We start from the raw sequence: 17,266 nt of genomic DNA, 5'->3' as shown, positions 1-17,266 counted from the left end.
TATAAAGGGAGGCGTGGAAGCCTCCCGCCGTAAGAAATGGCAATTTATTTTTTGTAAATTGCTTGGATTGCTTGCCCTGGCTTCCACGCCTCCCTTTATACCCTACGAAACTGAATTTTGCTTCCGAGTTTTTGGCCGCCACCATGCGCGGCCTAGCGGCGGTCGGCGAACTACTCAGAGGCTGGCGCTAGCTACGTCTCGCACTTAGCGAAAATGATTTGTTGCAGTAACTAAGATAATTTCAGCAAAAATCGATTTGTTTGATGAACAAAGTAACGATTGCTCTTACACACGACTTCTTCGCTGCATTAGCAAATTTACTTCTTTAAAACGTTTAATTTTGTTCAGCAAACTATAGATTTGCTGAATCAACTAAATCAGTTTTTTCCGTGCATATTGCGATCGCCACAATAATAATTGCAGAGTAAATGTTTTAATGAGCATTACTTTACCTAATTTTAATTGTTGGCGTAACTAATAATTTTGCTATAATAGGATTTATTAATACACCTAATTTTCTTTTATGTAACAGCAAAAAAATTAGTTACATGTACCAAGCTGTCTTTTCCATTGGTTGTAGTAAAGAATCATCTTTGCTCTACTAACAAATCTACCGTGCTGTAACATCAAATTTTATTAGATATAATTACTAATCCTATGCAGCTTTGCGATTTGATTACGCAACATAGCAAACTGGCTGTCCGTATATTACGGCGGTAAATTTGCTAGACTAGCAGGGTTTTTGGTTGTCATAGCAAATCTTTTTTTTCCGTGTAATGTTACTGTATCGCTAATCCGCGGTTACGTGTTAAGTAAATCTATTCATCATATGTTCAGATTTAGGTTTAATTGCGCAAATAATTAATAATAGCTATGTGATTATTAGCAATTACGTAAAAGCTGAAGTAAAGTGGCGACGGGATCGATTTGAAATTAACTTTATGGCCTGGGGGTTATTGACCAGGGAGTTGTGTTCTTTCTTTTAATAACTCAATGGTGTGTAAGGCTCGATCTCTACACGTATCACTCTTTCAACAAATAAATTACTGCGATATCCTCAAGCGTAGAAAAAAATAATAGCGATCGTATCACTTTTGACGTTTTAACAGATGTGTTCATTCGATGGGTTTTGAAACGTCAAAAGTTATCTACAGCTTACGCAGGACAAGTTCGATAAACTCTGGTGTGGATAACGACAGTATCATTTGCGTATTGTTACTTTGCGTTCTTATGCAAGACGTAAAATTGAATCGCACATTGTATCAGGTAAAAAATAATGAAAAATATCAAGGCAAAGTATGTACAATATAAATATATGAAGTACATTTAAATTTGTTGATTTGTAATTTAAATTTATTAATTTTTCTTATTATATGGTCATTTTTATACTCGTCACTGTATAAAGAAAAATAAAAAAATTATATTTACAGTTTAGTCTCGGTAAGAGACTATACTATATTTGCAGGGTTATATGATACTAAAACAGAACTCGTGTCTCGAATTTTTCAAGCTCCTTCTTTCCTATGTAAACGGAAAATTATGATTTGAGGCAAAAGCAGAAATAATAGTTTAAAAAATTTATGTCTTAAAATTAATACACAAAACTGTTCGTAAAAATTCGAAGTTGAGATTAAATTAATATGAATTAACATAATTGATATTCAACAGCAAATAAGATAAATATAATATAAGAAATGAATAAGCAGAGATGCTATACGAATTTAAATATTAAAACAAAATAAATTTTAATATGAAAATAGATGAATAAATATACGTTATGTTGTAAATTTTCATCTTTGATTTTAAAGATTCTAAGAACACCGTTTACAAATGCTCCGCATTTGCTTTCAAGTAATTTCAGCTGTATGCAAAATTACTCGGTAGAAAAGTTTCAAAACTAGTATAAAAAGTGATGGAGAGGCAAAAGTTGGGACACTATTGGAGAACCATATCTCGCGGCTCGTTAGAATTAATTCAGGTAGTCTAGCGGAAAAAACGGATGACTTTTTGTATAACAGATGGACAAATATTGCATCAGTTTAGCATGATTGAATAATTTTATAAAAATTTTATATTGATATTATATGTAGATACAAGTACAATGGATAACGGTTAAATAAATATGAAACTTGTATTAAAAGAATTTTAATTTTATACTTAAAAATTAGATGTTTTCCAGTAATTCCAGTAATTTATTATTTATAAATTAATATTGTATAGTATTAATAATTTTAATAAAATAATATAAAAGTTTTTAATTTTCTTTATTAAATAATATTTTTTGAAAGATACTTCGTAGATAATTTTCGAATCAATATGGAAATATATGCAAAGTACTTCAAATATAGCATATTAATACAGTAATACGTTGCTCCTCCTCGTATATTTCATGTCAATACTAACTTTCTTATTTCGAGAAATGAAGTTTATTTACGGTTGCGATGAATGGCAATGATATGTAATACTTCGGTAAAGTCATAACTTCCGCAGGAGAGCAGATATAACGATAATTATTTTGGTACCGCGAAATTAAACTGAAATATATGTGACTGTCTTAAACACTGCCTACCCTAATCTCCGAATTATGCATCTTAATCTCCCGCAGGATCTGCAAATGACGTTAGAAATTTTAGCGTCTGTTAATCCCATTCTGAAAATTATGATCCTTACAGCCATATAAATTCTATGTAAAAACACCCCCGTTCGTAATAACTTACATTGAGTTTCGCTATAAATAATACGACATGTATATTAATTCCATGAAATAAAATCTTTGTTTCTATGAATAGGTCTAAATCGGATTTTAATGGAAACATCCACTTTTGAGCTCCAGCATGGAATAAAATAATCTCGCGTGCGACTATTATTACTTTTTATTACTCAACAGGATTCAATAAATTTTTATTTTATCACATATCAATAATATTTGTGCAATTTATATAAAATGTCACTGTTTCAAGAGACGACATATCTCGAATAGCAATGGAACGAAAAATGGCAAAATCTTCCATGTTTGTATTTATAGTCAAAAATACAGATAAAATTGAAGGATATCACCACTTGTTTCTATTTTATCGTTGATTATCGACGGCAAAGGGTGTATATGCTTGATTGAACTTTATATACAAATTCAATTTATTAATATGAATTTCAACAAAAAAAACAGAGTAAAAATTTGATATAAAAAGAATTGATAGAAAAAATTACGATACTGTGCGGACAATAAACCCGAAACTGCGAGTAATCCGATAGTTTTCTATAAAATAATATTGCTTTTGACACGTAGACATGTGTAATGATATTTTTAACTTTATATTCTTAGATAAAGTACACGAAAATGAGGAAGAACAGAAAATCTTTGCGGAAGTACTGTGTCGATAAATTGCATCTTTTATTATCTGTATTTTGTATAATCTTTTTCCAACATATTTTGCAAAATAAGTTATTAAATATGCGGGAAGCAGAAGCAAACCTAACATTCTCTTTTCTAAAACTTGTAATAAAGTTGAATGAACCTTTCACATGGAATATTAAATGCTAGTTTAAGGCCTTCCATTATCTCTCTTGTCCGGAGTCACTAATTAGTATGCAACAGGAGTCTTAATACTAGTTAAGTGCCACACACTCGTGTCTATGAAAAAGTGCACAATAGAACAGAAAACGGGAATTGCATTTCCGACCCTAATGTAAAAAATTAGGATATGTGATGCGGTAAGTTCTTATACGAAGAGAATAATACAAACCGAATACATAGCATATTACTTTCTAAGAGCATATTTCTCGGATTATAAAAGACCACAAGTCTCATTTCATTATTCTTCTGCAAAGCAAAGCCCGGTTTTTTAACGCAATTATAGTTTACCTGATAAAAATATAAATCAATACTAATTAATTGCGAATGTAAATGCAATACAGTACGACAGACGTGTAAATTTAGGAGTATCGTACTAAATACGGAGGAAGGAGAGGCACGGCCACAATAATAACCCAATAATATGACACGTAAATGCGTAAAATAAATCAAGTAAACAGCTAATCGGACAATATTAATTCCAATTACGAGTTGTTGAGAAATCCGGCTCACCTCGTTGCATCCTGGCCGACAAAATCGATTTGCGTACGTGCCATTACGGCGTTTTGCCTCGCGGTCTCCCCCGGCGATCCCTCATACTCGCTTCGGACAATGTACATTAGGATGCTCATGACGAGGAATTTCGAGATCGCGGGTACAAACGGGAGACGCGGCGCGACACGATAGCTTGCCACCTTCGTTTTGCACGTTTTGCACCACCGTCCCCCGCTAATCCGTCACCGATGCGCTTCGGCCGCGGCGACGTGCGGAATAATGATGGACTAAGTCGCCTTAATGAATTTCTTCCGCCGACAAATAGCACTGCGGGTGAAATGAGGCGGGCGCACCACTCGCCAAGATTAAAATCTCCTCGTTTCTCTTCAACTGTCTTATTAGCGCGTCGAGACCACCCGTCGAATGCATAGAACACGGGCGCACATCGCGTTAACGCGCACTGCGGTAACGACTAGCCGACTTAATTGTCCGCCACGTGCAAATTTATTTCCCCGCAATCACACGCCGGTAGACCGACGTCGTTATCGTATTTGTTGTCGGGCACAGACTAGTTATTATGTCGCTGTCACGAAAATTTTGCATTAATTCACCGATCCCCTTCCTCTCTTTCGTCACCTCGTAATCGCGAGAGAGACGTCTCGACTCGCACAGCTTTTCTGCCGGATGATGAATCACGCAGCAACGATTAACGACGTAATACAAAATTACGTCGTGTGTCCATTATTACGTTCCGCACATTGTCCTTCGAACGTGATTATTTTCTTGAGCGTAAGCATTCCTCAGGCGACTCTTTCGCGCACTTTGCATCCGATGCGGCTGCTGGCCTTGCAGTCACCGCAAATTCGTAGCGGAGAACTCTTTTTCGTCGCACAATACGGATCTCAAGTAATGTCCCCCATCAAATTTATGCGGGTAATTTATAAATTCAATGATGTTGGCACCTGACGTAACATTTCTGCGACGCGAATTTCTTGAAAATGCTGAGACGCTCTTCCTTTGTCACTTTCTGCCATTCTGTTACGTCGGACGTCCGCGTGATCGACGAACGTTATTAATGTTCCAGTTAATTATTTCTATTTCTCGCCTGAAGTTTTTTTTTACTCCTGAATTGTTAAATTTTATTGCATATTAATTTGTCGAAACTCCCACGTTAATTTTTGTGACAAAAGGTTCGCTATTTTAATAAAACGGTCATAAAATAGTGACTTTTAAATGTCGAATAAATAAATATCGGATATAATAGCAATAATAGCGGACCAAAAAATTAAAATACCGTAATGTTTGCAAATCTCCGTTTCATATTTCTAGCAAAGGTGGAAAATGATCGTATCGTTTGCGCATCCATAAAAATATACTAGATTAGATAAGTTAGAAATTAAAACATGGTTTTTTTCCAATCTTGTCAAGGGTTACTTCAATGTGAATTAATGATTGCATGATTATTAAATTTCTCACGTATCAATTAAAAGACGTGACGAGATAAGCGTTGCAGTTATCGATTAATACGCGAACATAAAACACGTATCTAATTGATAAATGCAATAAATTTGTACATAGATTTTTTGCGCACGTGAAAGCGACAATGTAATTGTGATATGAGATTACAATAAATCTCAAAAAGTAAGGAGATAAACGAACATTTTCAAGAGCGTTAACGAATCATCTATTAAATATCGAACCAAAATTATGATTGAATAATTGACAAATCAGCTTTGTCTCAAACGAAATTCTTGTAGTATTTGTAATGCCACGGTTTCGTCAGTTTAGACACAAAATAGTGTCGACAAATAAACAATTTAGCGCGATCATATGACAAACGACAGACGCAATTTGCATTTTCGCGATATATTAAACCGATTAAAGTTTTAATCGCCTCAGAGATAGGTGGTAAAATAAAAATAAAAATTCATAACTCAAATACAAGCGGATTAAATGCAGACGCGATAAAAAAACATACAAACTGATAAATAACGACTGCGACATATACCTTTGTGCGTCAAGCTGTATATATTACGGCGCGATGGAACGTTTGCGCGCATCGACCGAAATATCAATGTGACTGTATAACGAACGGGGAGATCGCGGTTTTCTCCGAAAGGTTCACAACGCGTTTCTCTCGATGCGGTGGCACGTTTGATACATTTGATTTGCGTGCGGAATAGCGTCGCGACGATGAGTTTCGCTGTTTCGCGCGGCACTGAGGAGCGCCGGTAGCCCATTCATCGTCGACACCCCGTGGACGCGCGCCAACGACGTCGCGCAGGCGTTGCACCCTCGTCGTCGCAGCCCCGCGTCGTCGCTCCTCCTTCGGTCCCCGGTGGCGTCGCGACGCGTCATCCCGCTGCTGGAGGAGAGGACACCGAGAAAGAAATCGAGGGCTCTCGCGCCACGCGCGTTTTCTATGGAGCCCCGCGCGAAAACGACGCGATCGAGGTGGTAAGCGCCGTCGTGATTTATCGCCGCGGCGTTTTCCCGTAGGAAAAAGGCGCGCCAGAATCGCGGGCATTCGGCCGCGATTTATGGAATCCGCGCGGGCGGAATTTCTCCGCCGCGCCGGCAGCGCGGCGCGGAACGCCGTGTTTTGTTTCGCGCAAATAAGCGGAGGATCGTAGCGGAGTAATAAGAAGAAGGCGGGAGAGATGCGAGCGGAAGTTCGAAACGGAGATAAAAACGGATGCGATATCGGCGCGATATTTACGCCTGACTTTTACACGCGAGAAAACTTACAGTGTCTTCGCTGTCAAGAACGGAGAAACTTCGGGAGGCGTAATCTCTCCAAATTTGCATGTAATTTCTTTTATCTTTGTGCCAAAGAGGGAGAAAGAGTTTCGATAACAAATCGCAGTGTGTTTCTAATTGCGCTAATCGCTTTGCACTGCTCTCGGTTATCTCGGAGTTGGTCAAATAAAATTTAAAAATATCGCGAGATATCGTAGATAACGATTATTACAGTGGCACAGTATCGTAGGTTCGCAAATATATTATATTAAATGTGCTCCCTATCGTGGCTATTGCATAATGTATAATCAAAATTCAGCAATCTCGTTGCGCGTGACAAAGTCTTGCGTGAGTTTCGCTTAATATAACGGGTATCTCCCCTCTCTGAGCAGCAATGCGCTCCCGTCCGCAGCTGAAGACGGAAGGAGAAACAGAGCCGTCGTTCTCGAAGAGTCCGCGATATCGCAAGTTTCCATAAACGGCTGTTATCTATTTCAACGTGGCACTGCAATTCCGAACGGGCATTTCCGCTCACGAACCGGCCTCGTATCGGTCATGTCAATTGTGCGGCAATCGAGAGGCCTTCCTTTTCGCAGGAACGACTCGGTCGGGTTATTAGATCGCGCGATTCGCGAGTGAGAGATTTCATTGAGAAAGTGAGAAAGTGTAACTCAACGGGATTTCCACGACCTGATTTATAATCTATTCTTATTTCGGATGTCACAGCCCGAATCGGCATCTAACGTATAATCTTTCTCCTAATTTCATGAACTGAAAACCGGGCTCCGACTTGGACGTCTCTATGCAGCACTTTTGCGGCTCCTTGTGACTTTAGGAGGCGATAAACCCCAGTGACTTTCTGTGCATTCGCATCGCCTGCCGCGATTAATTATATTTGACAATGAGTTAAAAATAGCTCATTGTTAATTTTTATCTCTAATAAGAGACGATGTCCGATGATAGTCATACGAGCCGCGTTTACATAATACCGGCCGAGCGCTGTGAGTCGGCATGAAACATCTGTCAATGGAATCGCACATTCAGTACCGAGTGTGCGCTGTGTGTGCTCTGTGTAGAATGGAGAACCGGTTTAGCCGACGCTGCCGGTTGCCCCATTGAATCAGTGCGTGCTTCTGTTTCTAAATCTCAGTTTATATAATACAGTGAGAAGGAATATTTTTCATTAATCGTCTCTCTCGGAGTTTTATATACTTTATGGTACGTGAGATATAAAAACATTAAATCTTGTAACTCAATTTGAAATGGTGAAGTAATCGAACTAAAACATCGACGATCATCCAAGTTCTTTTTATTTGTTCAACTGAATTGAAAAAAATCGATTGATTGTATTAAAAGTTCCATAGACGTGTATTACATCGAAGTAACTAAATCTTTTTAACATCTTTTAATTTTAATTACTTTTCGTCAATCTTCTTAATTCATATGTCGCATAATTTCTTTATTTCTTACTACAATGGATCAATATGTAAGTGTTCATTATAATTATAACGTTGTAGCGAGTTGAATTGGTGATTTTGGTTAGTTTAGAAATTATTTTATCCATTTTGTAATAAATTTTAACGAACACGCTTCGTTTAGCACACAATACCGCTGATCGCGCAAGAATTAATTGCTGTTGACACGAAAGTGTTTAAAGGAAATTTCTTTATCATTCGTTTTCAAAATAAACTGTGCGAAATTATCGCGACACGTGTAATTTTTCTGCACAATTAGAGGTGGACAGATTAGTGAACCAAAACGGGGCGATTTACGGTGCAGAAGTGAGTGAGCAGAGGAATTCAGGTTGTGTCGAGCGAGATCGCAAACAGAGCGGATTATTTTCCCTTTTCCTCTCCCGCCTGCTTTTTTCTCTCGTCAAAAGTGGATTACATCGCTACGTGTAGATTTGGAAAGTATTTCGCCAGCGAGTCTCGCGGGACCCATTGCCCTCGCTATTTCGTTGTATCAAGATCTCAATTGGAGAACTAAGTGGATGAGTAAGTGATATGTTATAAGTAAATGACCCGAGCGAAAATTGAATCCACGGAATGCTAAACGAGATTACACCGCTGAATAAGGCGCTCAGATAACACTTTTTCTCTGTGTGTTATTTTTAGTCATTCGACGGTTACTCGCGTTAGATATATATCAACGACTTCTTCTTTTTCCCGTGCACTATTTTGAAATTTAACAGTCCGCAAAACTTCATCGGTCAACAATTTAATCTTTAGAAAAACTAGAGCGTAGAGTTCGGAAATGTAAAATATGATGCACGCAATTTAGAATTTGTTCGTGCGATTTTAAATTTATACAAAATTGTATAATCAGAATAATGCAGTGAATTCGAATCGTACAACTAAATACAAATAAACTCAAATGAGATTAAGAAAAGAAGACTTTAGTAGACTAAAAGAAATAATTACACATAATATTTTTAATAAAACTTGCTTAATAAATTCATGAAAGATTAATGTATTTCTTTGATAGACTAATTTTTTAAAAATCCAAAGAAATAAAAAATGTCCGCGAAGAAATGTTAAAAAAAAAGAGAGAAAGACATCTGATCGCACCTTATCTTATTCGACGTTGTGAGTAGCCGCGATAAAGTCGCTTGCATCGCGAAAAAATAAGGCTGAATCTGCTTGCAGTGGCCAAATGGTACGGGAAAGATAAATGCGGCAAGTATGTTGTGCGAAGATTGCCGGTTCTCGACTGGCTGCCGCGATACAGGCCCACGTGGCTCTTGCAGGATGCATTGGCTGGCATCACGGTCGGTCTCACCGCCGTGCCGCAGGGCATCGCTTACGGTACTGTCGCCGGTTTAAATCCTGAGGTAAAGATCACGAAAAAGAGAGCGGGCCGCCGTATAAATCTTGTATCGTATCATCCCATAACACATAAAATAAACGTTCCTCGGTTATAAATTTTTAAGAGATACTCTGATTGTGAAAATAAATCGACGCGCGGCAAGAAATAAGTTTTGCTTTCTCGGCACAACTCAATAACACTTCCTTACATTTAAATCAAATGTATCATTTAAAAGAGCGTTATCTTTCAAGTGATATTAAAATTCTTTTTAATGCCTGTGTACCGATGCACAAAATGAGAACATTTCCTTCAAGTACATTGCTTTCGGTATCTATTGCCGTTGCAATACTAATGCCGTTTAACTGCATAATTATCGAGACATGCATGATTTTTCATTAATGACGTCCGTTTTCAACAGCAGTACTTTGTTACAGTATGGACTGTACTCAGCATTCATGGCATCGTTTATATATATCATTTTTGGTTCATGCGAAAACATCACTATCGGTCCAACAGCCATTATGGCTACCATGGTTCAACCGTTGGTCGTAAAATATGGCGCTGACATGGCTGTACTAATCGCTTTTTTGAAAGGATGCATCATTGCGCTTTTAGGAATTTTAAATTTAGGTATGTCTTTTTAATACATTCCAAAGTAAAATATACGTATGCGTAACAATTTAAAAAGTAATTCATAATCGCTGCTGCATAAATGTATCCTTTTTGTTTTTTCCCCCCCCAAGGCTTTTTATTGGACTTCATATCGCTTCCTGTAATTACTGGCTTTACATCGGCTGCGGCGATCAACATAGCGTCTTCCCAATTTAAGTCACTCTTGGGCATTCCTGGTAGAACCGAGAGTTTTCTGGATTCTGTGATAGAAATCTTTAAGAATCTTAATCAGATCCGATATCAAGATACACTGTTGGGAATTGTTACAATCATCGTGTTGGTTTTGCTCAAGGTACAAAATCCACAAGCAAAGGCACAGGTTCTTCGAAAACGAAAACTAATTCTCGCTCCAGTCAGATTTCGCATCTCTCGCAAGAAGGCAATAATTTCGTATGCCGGAAGGGGATATTATTTGTATTTTTTTTTAACTATAGAGTACACCAGGACGGCGTACGGGAACAATCTTGCATAAAATAGGATGGCTTATTGGTTTGTCCCGCAATGCGTTAGTCGTAATCGCAGGCACTGTCATGGCGTATATTTTTTACACTAAAGGTCTAGAGCCTTTCAAGTTAACGGGTAAGTAGATAAATCGTTTGTTTAATATTGGCGTTTTCTAAATTGTGATTAATTTATTGATCTAAAATAGGCTTTGAAGGCAATTGAACGCGGTAATTAGTCACCAGATAATTTTAATCAATTATCTTTCATTTGACGTTTCTCTACAAATTCCACACTTATGGAATTGAGTTTAGAAGATTTATTGTGTTATCGATGCGCGTTGCGGAATAAATTCGCGATAATAAATTTTGTTGCCGTTAATTAATCATCGAATTTTGAAACCTTCGATATCGATGAACCTCCTTTCGTATCGAAAATCGATTTGTTAAACGTATGTTCAGTGCGGTTAAAACTGTTTAAGATTAATTTACAATCTTTCAAATTATTATCAACATTTATCAGTTATAACGTTCCTTTCTGGGAGCAAAGCTCAATGTTATACGACGCTTACGATAAAGAATAAGTTTGTTTTCATCGCTCAAATCGCGAAATGTGGTTTGTTCCCGTTTCGAGATTGTACTGTTAAAAAAAAGACTTGGCTTCATATGGGCAGATATCACGAGAAAATATATCTTTCACGCGCTGATATAGCGGATTAAAACGCGAATAACAGACAAAGCGTTGCAGGCACAATGGGGCAGGGTTTGCCACCGTTCGCACCTCCGCCGTTTTCGACGACCTTTCAGAATCAAACGTACAACTTTGTGGAAATGACTACCGCAATGGGAACGACGCTCTTCACGATACCGGTCGTATCAACTATCGAGCACATAGCCATCGCGAAAGCGTTTGGTAATTAAGTTTTTATCATTCAATTACCGCTATTGCTTTCACACGATTTCGGGGAGTAAGGGTTTTATAGCGAGAGAGACTTTTTCGTACGACACTTTTCACGCTTTGACTTAAAAACGCACGATTTTACCATTAACTTTTACCGATGTAAGAGCATTGTCCTTTTTTACTTACACGAAGTAGAATCCAGGCCTAACAAATGAGCGTCAACGAATACGAAGCGCAAAATTGAGCCAATTAAGTGGATCATTTATGTTTTTCTCCACTCGTTTGCTCGATCGGGATCCCACTTTACGCATTGTTATTTCCGAGAATCGTTAAAGTCGAGTCTGTACTTGACTCGAGGAGGATAATTGAATAATTATTTTAGCAAAGGGCAAATCTTTGGACGCCACGCAGGAAATGATCGCTCTAGGATTCTGCAATGTTTTCGGATCGTTCGTTCGCTCGATGCCAGTTACAGGATCTTTCACACGAACGGCCGTCAATCATGCGTCAGGCGTTAAAACCACACTGGGGGGAATATTTACAGGTAAATGGCGAACACAAATTTTATCACTTTCGTCTTCGGTGTACACTAATTTGAATCCTAATCGACTCGATTATGCAAACGTATCTCACAACGTACTTGAGAGTTGCTACAGAATATTTAATTCAAGTTTTTGATACAAAATTAACACTTTCTGTTTAAAATATGAAATGCATGATTTTATCGTAAAGTCACAACTAAATCAAAAATCGAATAGCCTTCCCGAAGATTGGAGCAGAGAAATATCCGAGGGGGAAACCGCTGAGGGCATTGTGGTGTACAGATTTGCGGCATTACTAGGCATTTTTGGGGGCATTTTTTGAGTATTAGGCCTTGCTGGGGCATTATAAAGATAAAATAAGATAATAAAATAAAGTAACGGCCACTGGGCATTAGTGGGCATTGGTGTACATTTTGCTCGACGGTTTCTCCCTCGGAAATCTCTTAATTTTATAGCGAGGATATCTCTTTTTGTTCCTCGGAGCATTGCTTCATTACGACGACTCTTTCAGGTGGTTTGGTATTGCTCGCGGTTGGTCTCTTGACCTCTACTTTTCGCTTCATACCGAAAGCAACGCTAGCCGGTCTCATCATATGCGCCATGTACTACATGCTCGATTTCTCAACGTACGCCATGCTGTGGCGCGCCAGAAGTAAGTTCCGCATATCTATCCTCCTTTCTACTTGCTTTCTCTCCCTCTCTCTTTCCCCTGTCCGATTCACCTGTGCGCGATCTAACCAGCGTGGCGTCAATGGTGCACGCCGCACAAAAGCGAGCTTGCGTCAGCGAGAGCACCACCCACACTCGGGATGCATTCGTGGGGCGCATTTGTTCTCGAAAAGCCCGCGCGAAACAATAATGCTCGAGCGCGCCCTTGGTGGCATTTGTTGTTAAGACGGAGTAGCGCCACCCGTTTCCGTTAACTTTTGTCACGGGCTTCATCTCGAGCTCATCCGCAGCTTCGCGGCGGACCCGGCGATATCGGTTGCGGGCGAGCCATTTCGCGTGAGTAGACGTGTAGATAATTTCGCGCATTAAATTAGAATGTTCTAAACGAGTCTTATCGTTAATTAAAATTGCAATTTTATTGCCGCCGGACTGATGGTCCTCGAGAAAGACGTTTTTATACAAAAAAAAAGAATAAAAATAATTAATTGGTAAATACATCGATACGAAGGTGGTTTAATCTTGTTTTGAAAACATATACTAATATGGGAGTGTCTGTAAATATTGTTTTAGAGATCGATTTCGGTGTAATGATGCTGACATTGGTCCCGTGTGTTTTTCTTGGGTTGGAGTACGGTATCTTGATTGGCATCGTTGTTAACCTAGTAGCGTTGCTGTATTTCTCAGCGCGGCCTTCCGTTCGGACGAAAATTGAACAGGTACAGTGATAACAGATTACCGTATAGATCCTTATCAAAGAATTTCACGTCGCTAATTTACCATTGCGATTACCGTCGTTACTTGCCAAGCAAAAAAACAATTGAATAAAAATCTCACTTTATTAATATGAAAAATGTAACTCTGTAAATATTGAATAATTCCGTAGCCAAATATCTTCTACGTTCTAATGTATTCAGAGGGTGGTATTTGTACTCGGTTCGCAATAATTTTAACGTCCAGAATTAAATAACGGTCGTCGTTCTCTTGACACGATCGATACGAGAGAGAAGAATACGTATTCAACAGATATTATTGCAACGCAAAATGACGCTGTCGTTTAAAAATCAAGCTGACGCTGTATTTGCAGCTTGATCCAATTTAATCATGCTGGGATCGTTTAAACGTAGCCGAGACCCATCATCCCTCGTCAGATTAATCTACCGTAACTAAGCGAACCGGTGAAATTGATACGTCCCTCGATACTTGGTCCCTTTTTGACCTTTCCTTCTTGTAAAAATGTTTAAAAAAATTCCACCTTCAAATACCTTCAGCGCTGTATTTTACCGTGTAAACTACTTGGCATGCAGCTTTATTGAATTCCCGGTCACGAAACAGATTCGCGTGTACTTAAACAGCGGATCTTTTTAAACTGGCAAAGGGCCAGTTTAAAAAATATCGCCGCTGGACGTACGTGTTTTCTCAACGGTCCGGAATATTTTCCCACTAAACAGCGACTAGCCGCGAGTATGAGCGTGTACGATACCGTATCTTGTTTTTCTTTGTCTCGGATGCAGATCGAAGGGGAAACTGTGATAGTCATCGTGCCCGAGGAAGCAGTAGCCTTTCCCGCGGCGGAGCGTCTGCGTGCTAACATAATGAAGCTTTCCGGAGAGAGCGAATGCAACGTGATACTCGACTGTAAGAACCTGAAGAGGCTCGATGTTACGGTCGCCAAGGTAAGCAATCAAGCGAAAGATGCCAATGAAATAAGACGCTTCTTCGGGCGGATTCGAAGAAAGAACGCGAGCACGGAGATAATGACGATAACCGAACGGTGTCGATTTCCTTATCGATTGGAATAACAATTAAAATTAATCCGCTACGTATTAAGATCATTTATACGAGGGGGAAACCGCTGGCCAAAATCTCGTACACCAATGCCCACTAATGTCCCATTACTTTATCTTATTATCTTATTTTGTCTTATTTACCTTCTTTTATCTTATTCTATCCTATTTTATCTTATTTGATCTGGATTCACTTAGTAATTTAATTGGCCACCTCCACCCGTGCCAGGTCCCAAGTGGCTTTTACGTTTCAAATTGATTATTTTGTCTTATTTTATCTTTATAATGCCCCAAAAAATGCCCTAGTAATGCCCAGTAATGCCGCAAATTCTTGTGCACCACAATGCCCTCAGCGGTTTCCCCCTCGGATCATTAAATAAACGATTCGATTAGAATCATAGGGAACGATGCATTAGCAACGATACACATTGCAACACGGAAAAAAAAGATGTTGTGTCAACAAGACCAGAGTAATTGAAATAGAGTCGTTGAAACAACGTCAGTATTAATAAATGAAAAACGTCAGATTGTTGTCTTAATAATCTGGATATTTAGTTAAGTGCCTAAAATTAAAATCCACAGCGAATACAATTGAGTGAAACGTTTGTGTTTGTTGCAGCCCGTGACGTTAACGTTTAATTCGTGCAACTTCACTTCGCTTAATTCAACATCTTCTTTCCCGTGTAGGTCTATTAAAACGACAAGTTAATTTTGCCGTCAATTAACTATACGATAGCTGCCTGTATCGAGTTTTTTAACAAGTAAAATCAATTTTCGGAGATTTCTATTTCCAATAAGTATATTTAAACAAAATGGGACTGAAAAATCAAATTGTTACGCTAAAGGGACAAAGAGTCGCGTGCAGATGTACGGGGGCAGTTTATGAGAATTTATAATAAAGCAACAACAATGTCGATCGATTAAAAATAAATTAAAACATCTGCGCGTGACAAGTTTTAACAAACATAATTCCTGTGCGAAAATTGTAAAATAATGTCACGTACACGTTTGCCGCAATCAGAAAGTCAAGTCATCTCAAGACGATGACAAGGTTTACAGATTTTATATACGGTCGCTATTAAACGTGTCGATAAGAAAACTGACAATTTTATCAGCGAAAAATCTATTTGTTCGTCCAATCGTTTGTGCAAACAGGCAGCTGGATGAGCATACGTGGACGATTCGATACAGCGCGGCGAGGTTTATTCAGCAAACAGCGCGTCGCACATGCTAACGCGCTATTGTCATCGTTCTCTAAGTTCTTAGCGCGTTGTGTGTGCGCATTGCGTGAATGTTGCAAACAAAATTTCCCGGCGGAAACCTCGCGGAGAAGCAAAGGGGCCTTCGAGAACGATACGCGTCCGGTTTTTCGCGCTTCGTCCTCGTCGATTTTAATTTTGAAGATACCTTATATTCCGGCTCTAATTTTGAAAATATCTTATATTCCACGCGCGCGGAAGCCAGACCTCATCCGCACGGCGAACTCGCACCGCGCGGTAATTAACATAAAATCGATCGTCTTTGCAGAACGTCAAGCTTCTGGCGAGGGACCTTTCGGTACGTGGGCAAACAATTGTCTGCAGTAATTGCAACGAGAACGTGAACGCGACTCTGAAGGTCGTGGCGCCGGAATTATTAAACGTCAAGGAAGATAGCGGTAATCATGGCTGAGGGGTGGATCTTCTTTTTCCCTCCCCATTCGCACGCTCACGAATCTGAATGCGGGCCGCCTGGGTTCACAGACAGATATACCGCGAGGTGTTTTTTTTTTAAATAAATATGACCGCCGGGTATTATTAGACTTTAATTAAACCCGGATTAATCCTCGCGTTATATCGCAGATGTTTCCTTTTCAAAAACAGCCGAGAGCTCGCGACTTATTAAATTTCCTCGCGTCATACGCGGGCTATTTATACCTTTAACTAAAATGAAACAAGTATGCGTCCTGTTCGAGAAGAAGAAGAAGAAGGACAGACAGAGAGAGAGAGAGAGAGAGAGAGAGAGAGAGAGAGAGAGAGAGAGAGAGAGAGAGAGAGAGAGAGAAGCGCGAAGAAATGCACAAGTATCGAGGCAAATGGATTAGATTCCAACTGGAATACAATGCAATCTGTGAATGTCAGACATCTTCGTCGCGTTCCTCCTTATTTCGTGAACGCTGAATATTTTTCGCGGCGTTTCTCTCCGAGGCAACGCCGGCGCGTGCCTATCAGATACGTTCGCACGAAGTTCACTTAAGGCAGAGCTGTCCACGAACTGCTCATTTCGGCCGATTTTCGCGAGTACCGCCTATCACCCCCTACTCCAGTCATTAAACAACCGTAACCAAGCGTGCGACGCTCAGCTTCAGGTACGACGTATCGGTAATCCGACTCCGTTGCGTGTCCCTTGACTGCCAAATGTCAGTTTCTAAAACGTGATATGTTTAACATCTTTTTAAATAATTATTTCAATGAGAAATTTTTAATTTTCGAATATTAATTATATTGACGAGAATAGTTTTAGTAATAGATTTCCACGTCACCCAGGAGGTACTATAATTGACGCGTTTCCCCAGTGTACTGGGGAAACCACTTAAAAAAACGCGTCAATTATAGTACCTCCTGGGTGATGATTAAAAATTTCTCATTGAAATAATTATTTAAAAA

At 39.1% G+C, this 17,266-nt stretch overlaps 2 protein-coding genes across 7 annotated transcripts in view; one reads left to right on the top strand and one right to left on the bottom strand.

Annotated features, from left to right (window-relative positions):
• The window catches only part of LOC105569438 (allatostatin-A receptor-like), an 81,254-nt gene that overhangs the window by 60,907 nt on the left and 3,081 nt on the right, over positions 1–17,266 (bottom strand). For 2 of the 5 annotated variants that reach the window (XM_012025904.1, XM_012025903.1), the window contains exons 1-2: positions 6,075–6,246; positions 4,085–5,190 (exon numbers count right to left, since the gene is read on the bottom strand). The exons of 1 other annotated variant lie outside the window; for it this stretch is intronic. In XM_012025904.1, the coding sequence (XP_011881294.1) occupies positions 4,085–4,203 (119 nt within the window). In that variant the 5' untranslated portion in view covers positions 4,204–5,190; positions 6,075–6,246. Of the gene's footprint in view, positions 1–4,084; positions 5,191–6,074; positions 6,247–6,814; positions 6,862–17,266 lie in introns of those variants that run through there. 2 more of the 5 variants (XM_012025905.1, XM_012025907.1) reach the window with 2 other exon arrangements.
• LOC105569439 (sodium-independent sulfate anion transporter-like) overlaps positions 7,049–17,266 on the top strand; it is an 11,091-nt gene continuing 873 nt past the window's right edge. The window contains exons 1-12 of one of the 2 annotated variants that reach the window (XR_001009508.1): positions 7,277–8,023; positions 8,540–8,802; positions 9,454–9,638; positions 10,048–10,243; positions 10,357–10,577; positions 10,720–10,864; positions 11,474–11,638; positions 12,009–12,170; positions 12,680–12,820; positions 13,408–13,553; positions 14,349–14,510; positions 16,149–16,857. Coding sequence is in view for 1 of the 2 variants with exons in the window: in XM_012025908.1 (XP_011881298.1) it covers positions 8,799–8,802; positions 9,454–9,638; positions 10,048–10,243; positions 10,357–10,577; positions 10,720–10,864; positions 11,474–11,638; positions 12,009–12,170; positions 12,680–12,820; positions 13,408–13,553; positions 14,349–14,510; positions 16,149–16,292 (1,671 nt within the window). In the remaining variant the exon portion in view is untranslated. Of the gene's footprint in view, positions 8,803–9,453; positions 9,639–10,047; positions 10,244–10,356; positions 10,578–10,719; positions 10,865–11,473; positions 11,639–12,008; positions 12,171–12,679; positions 12,821–13,407; positions 13,554–14,348; positions 14,511–16,148; positions 17,256–17,266 lie in introns of those variants that run through there. The other variant, XM_012025908.1, reaches the window with a different exon arrangement.

The sequence above is a fragment of the Vollenhovia emeryi genome, unplaced genomic scaffold, assembly GCF_000949405.1.
Source record: "Vollenhovia emeryi isolate VEMERY1.0 unplaced genomic scaffold, V.emery_V1.0 DF939124.1, whole genome shotgun sequence".
NCBI lineage: Eukaryota > Metazoa > Arthropoda > Insecta > Hymenoptera > Formicidae > Vollenhovia > Vollenhovia emeryi.
The sequence above is the reverse complement of the archived record's forward strand: the minus strand, read 5'-3'. Positions and strand labels throughout refer to the sequence as shown.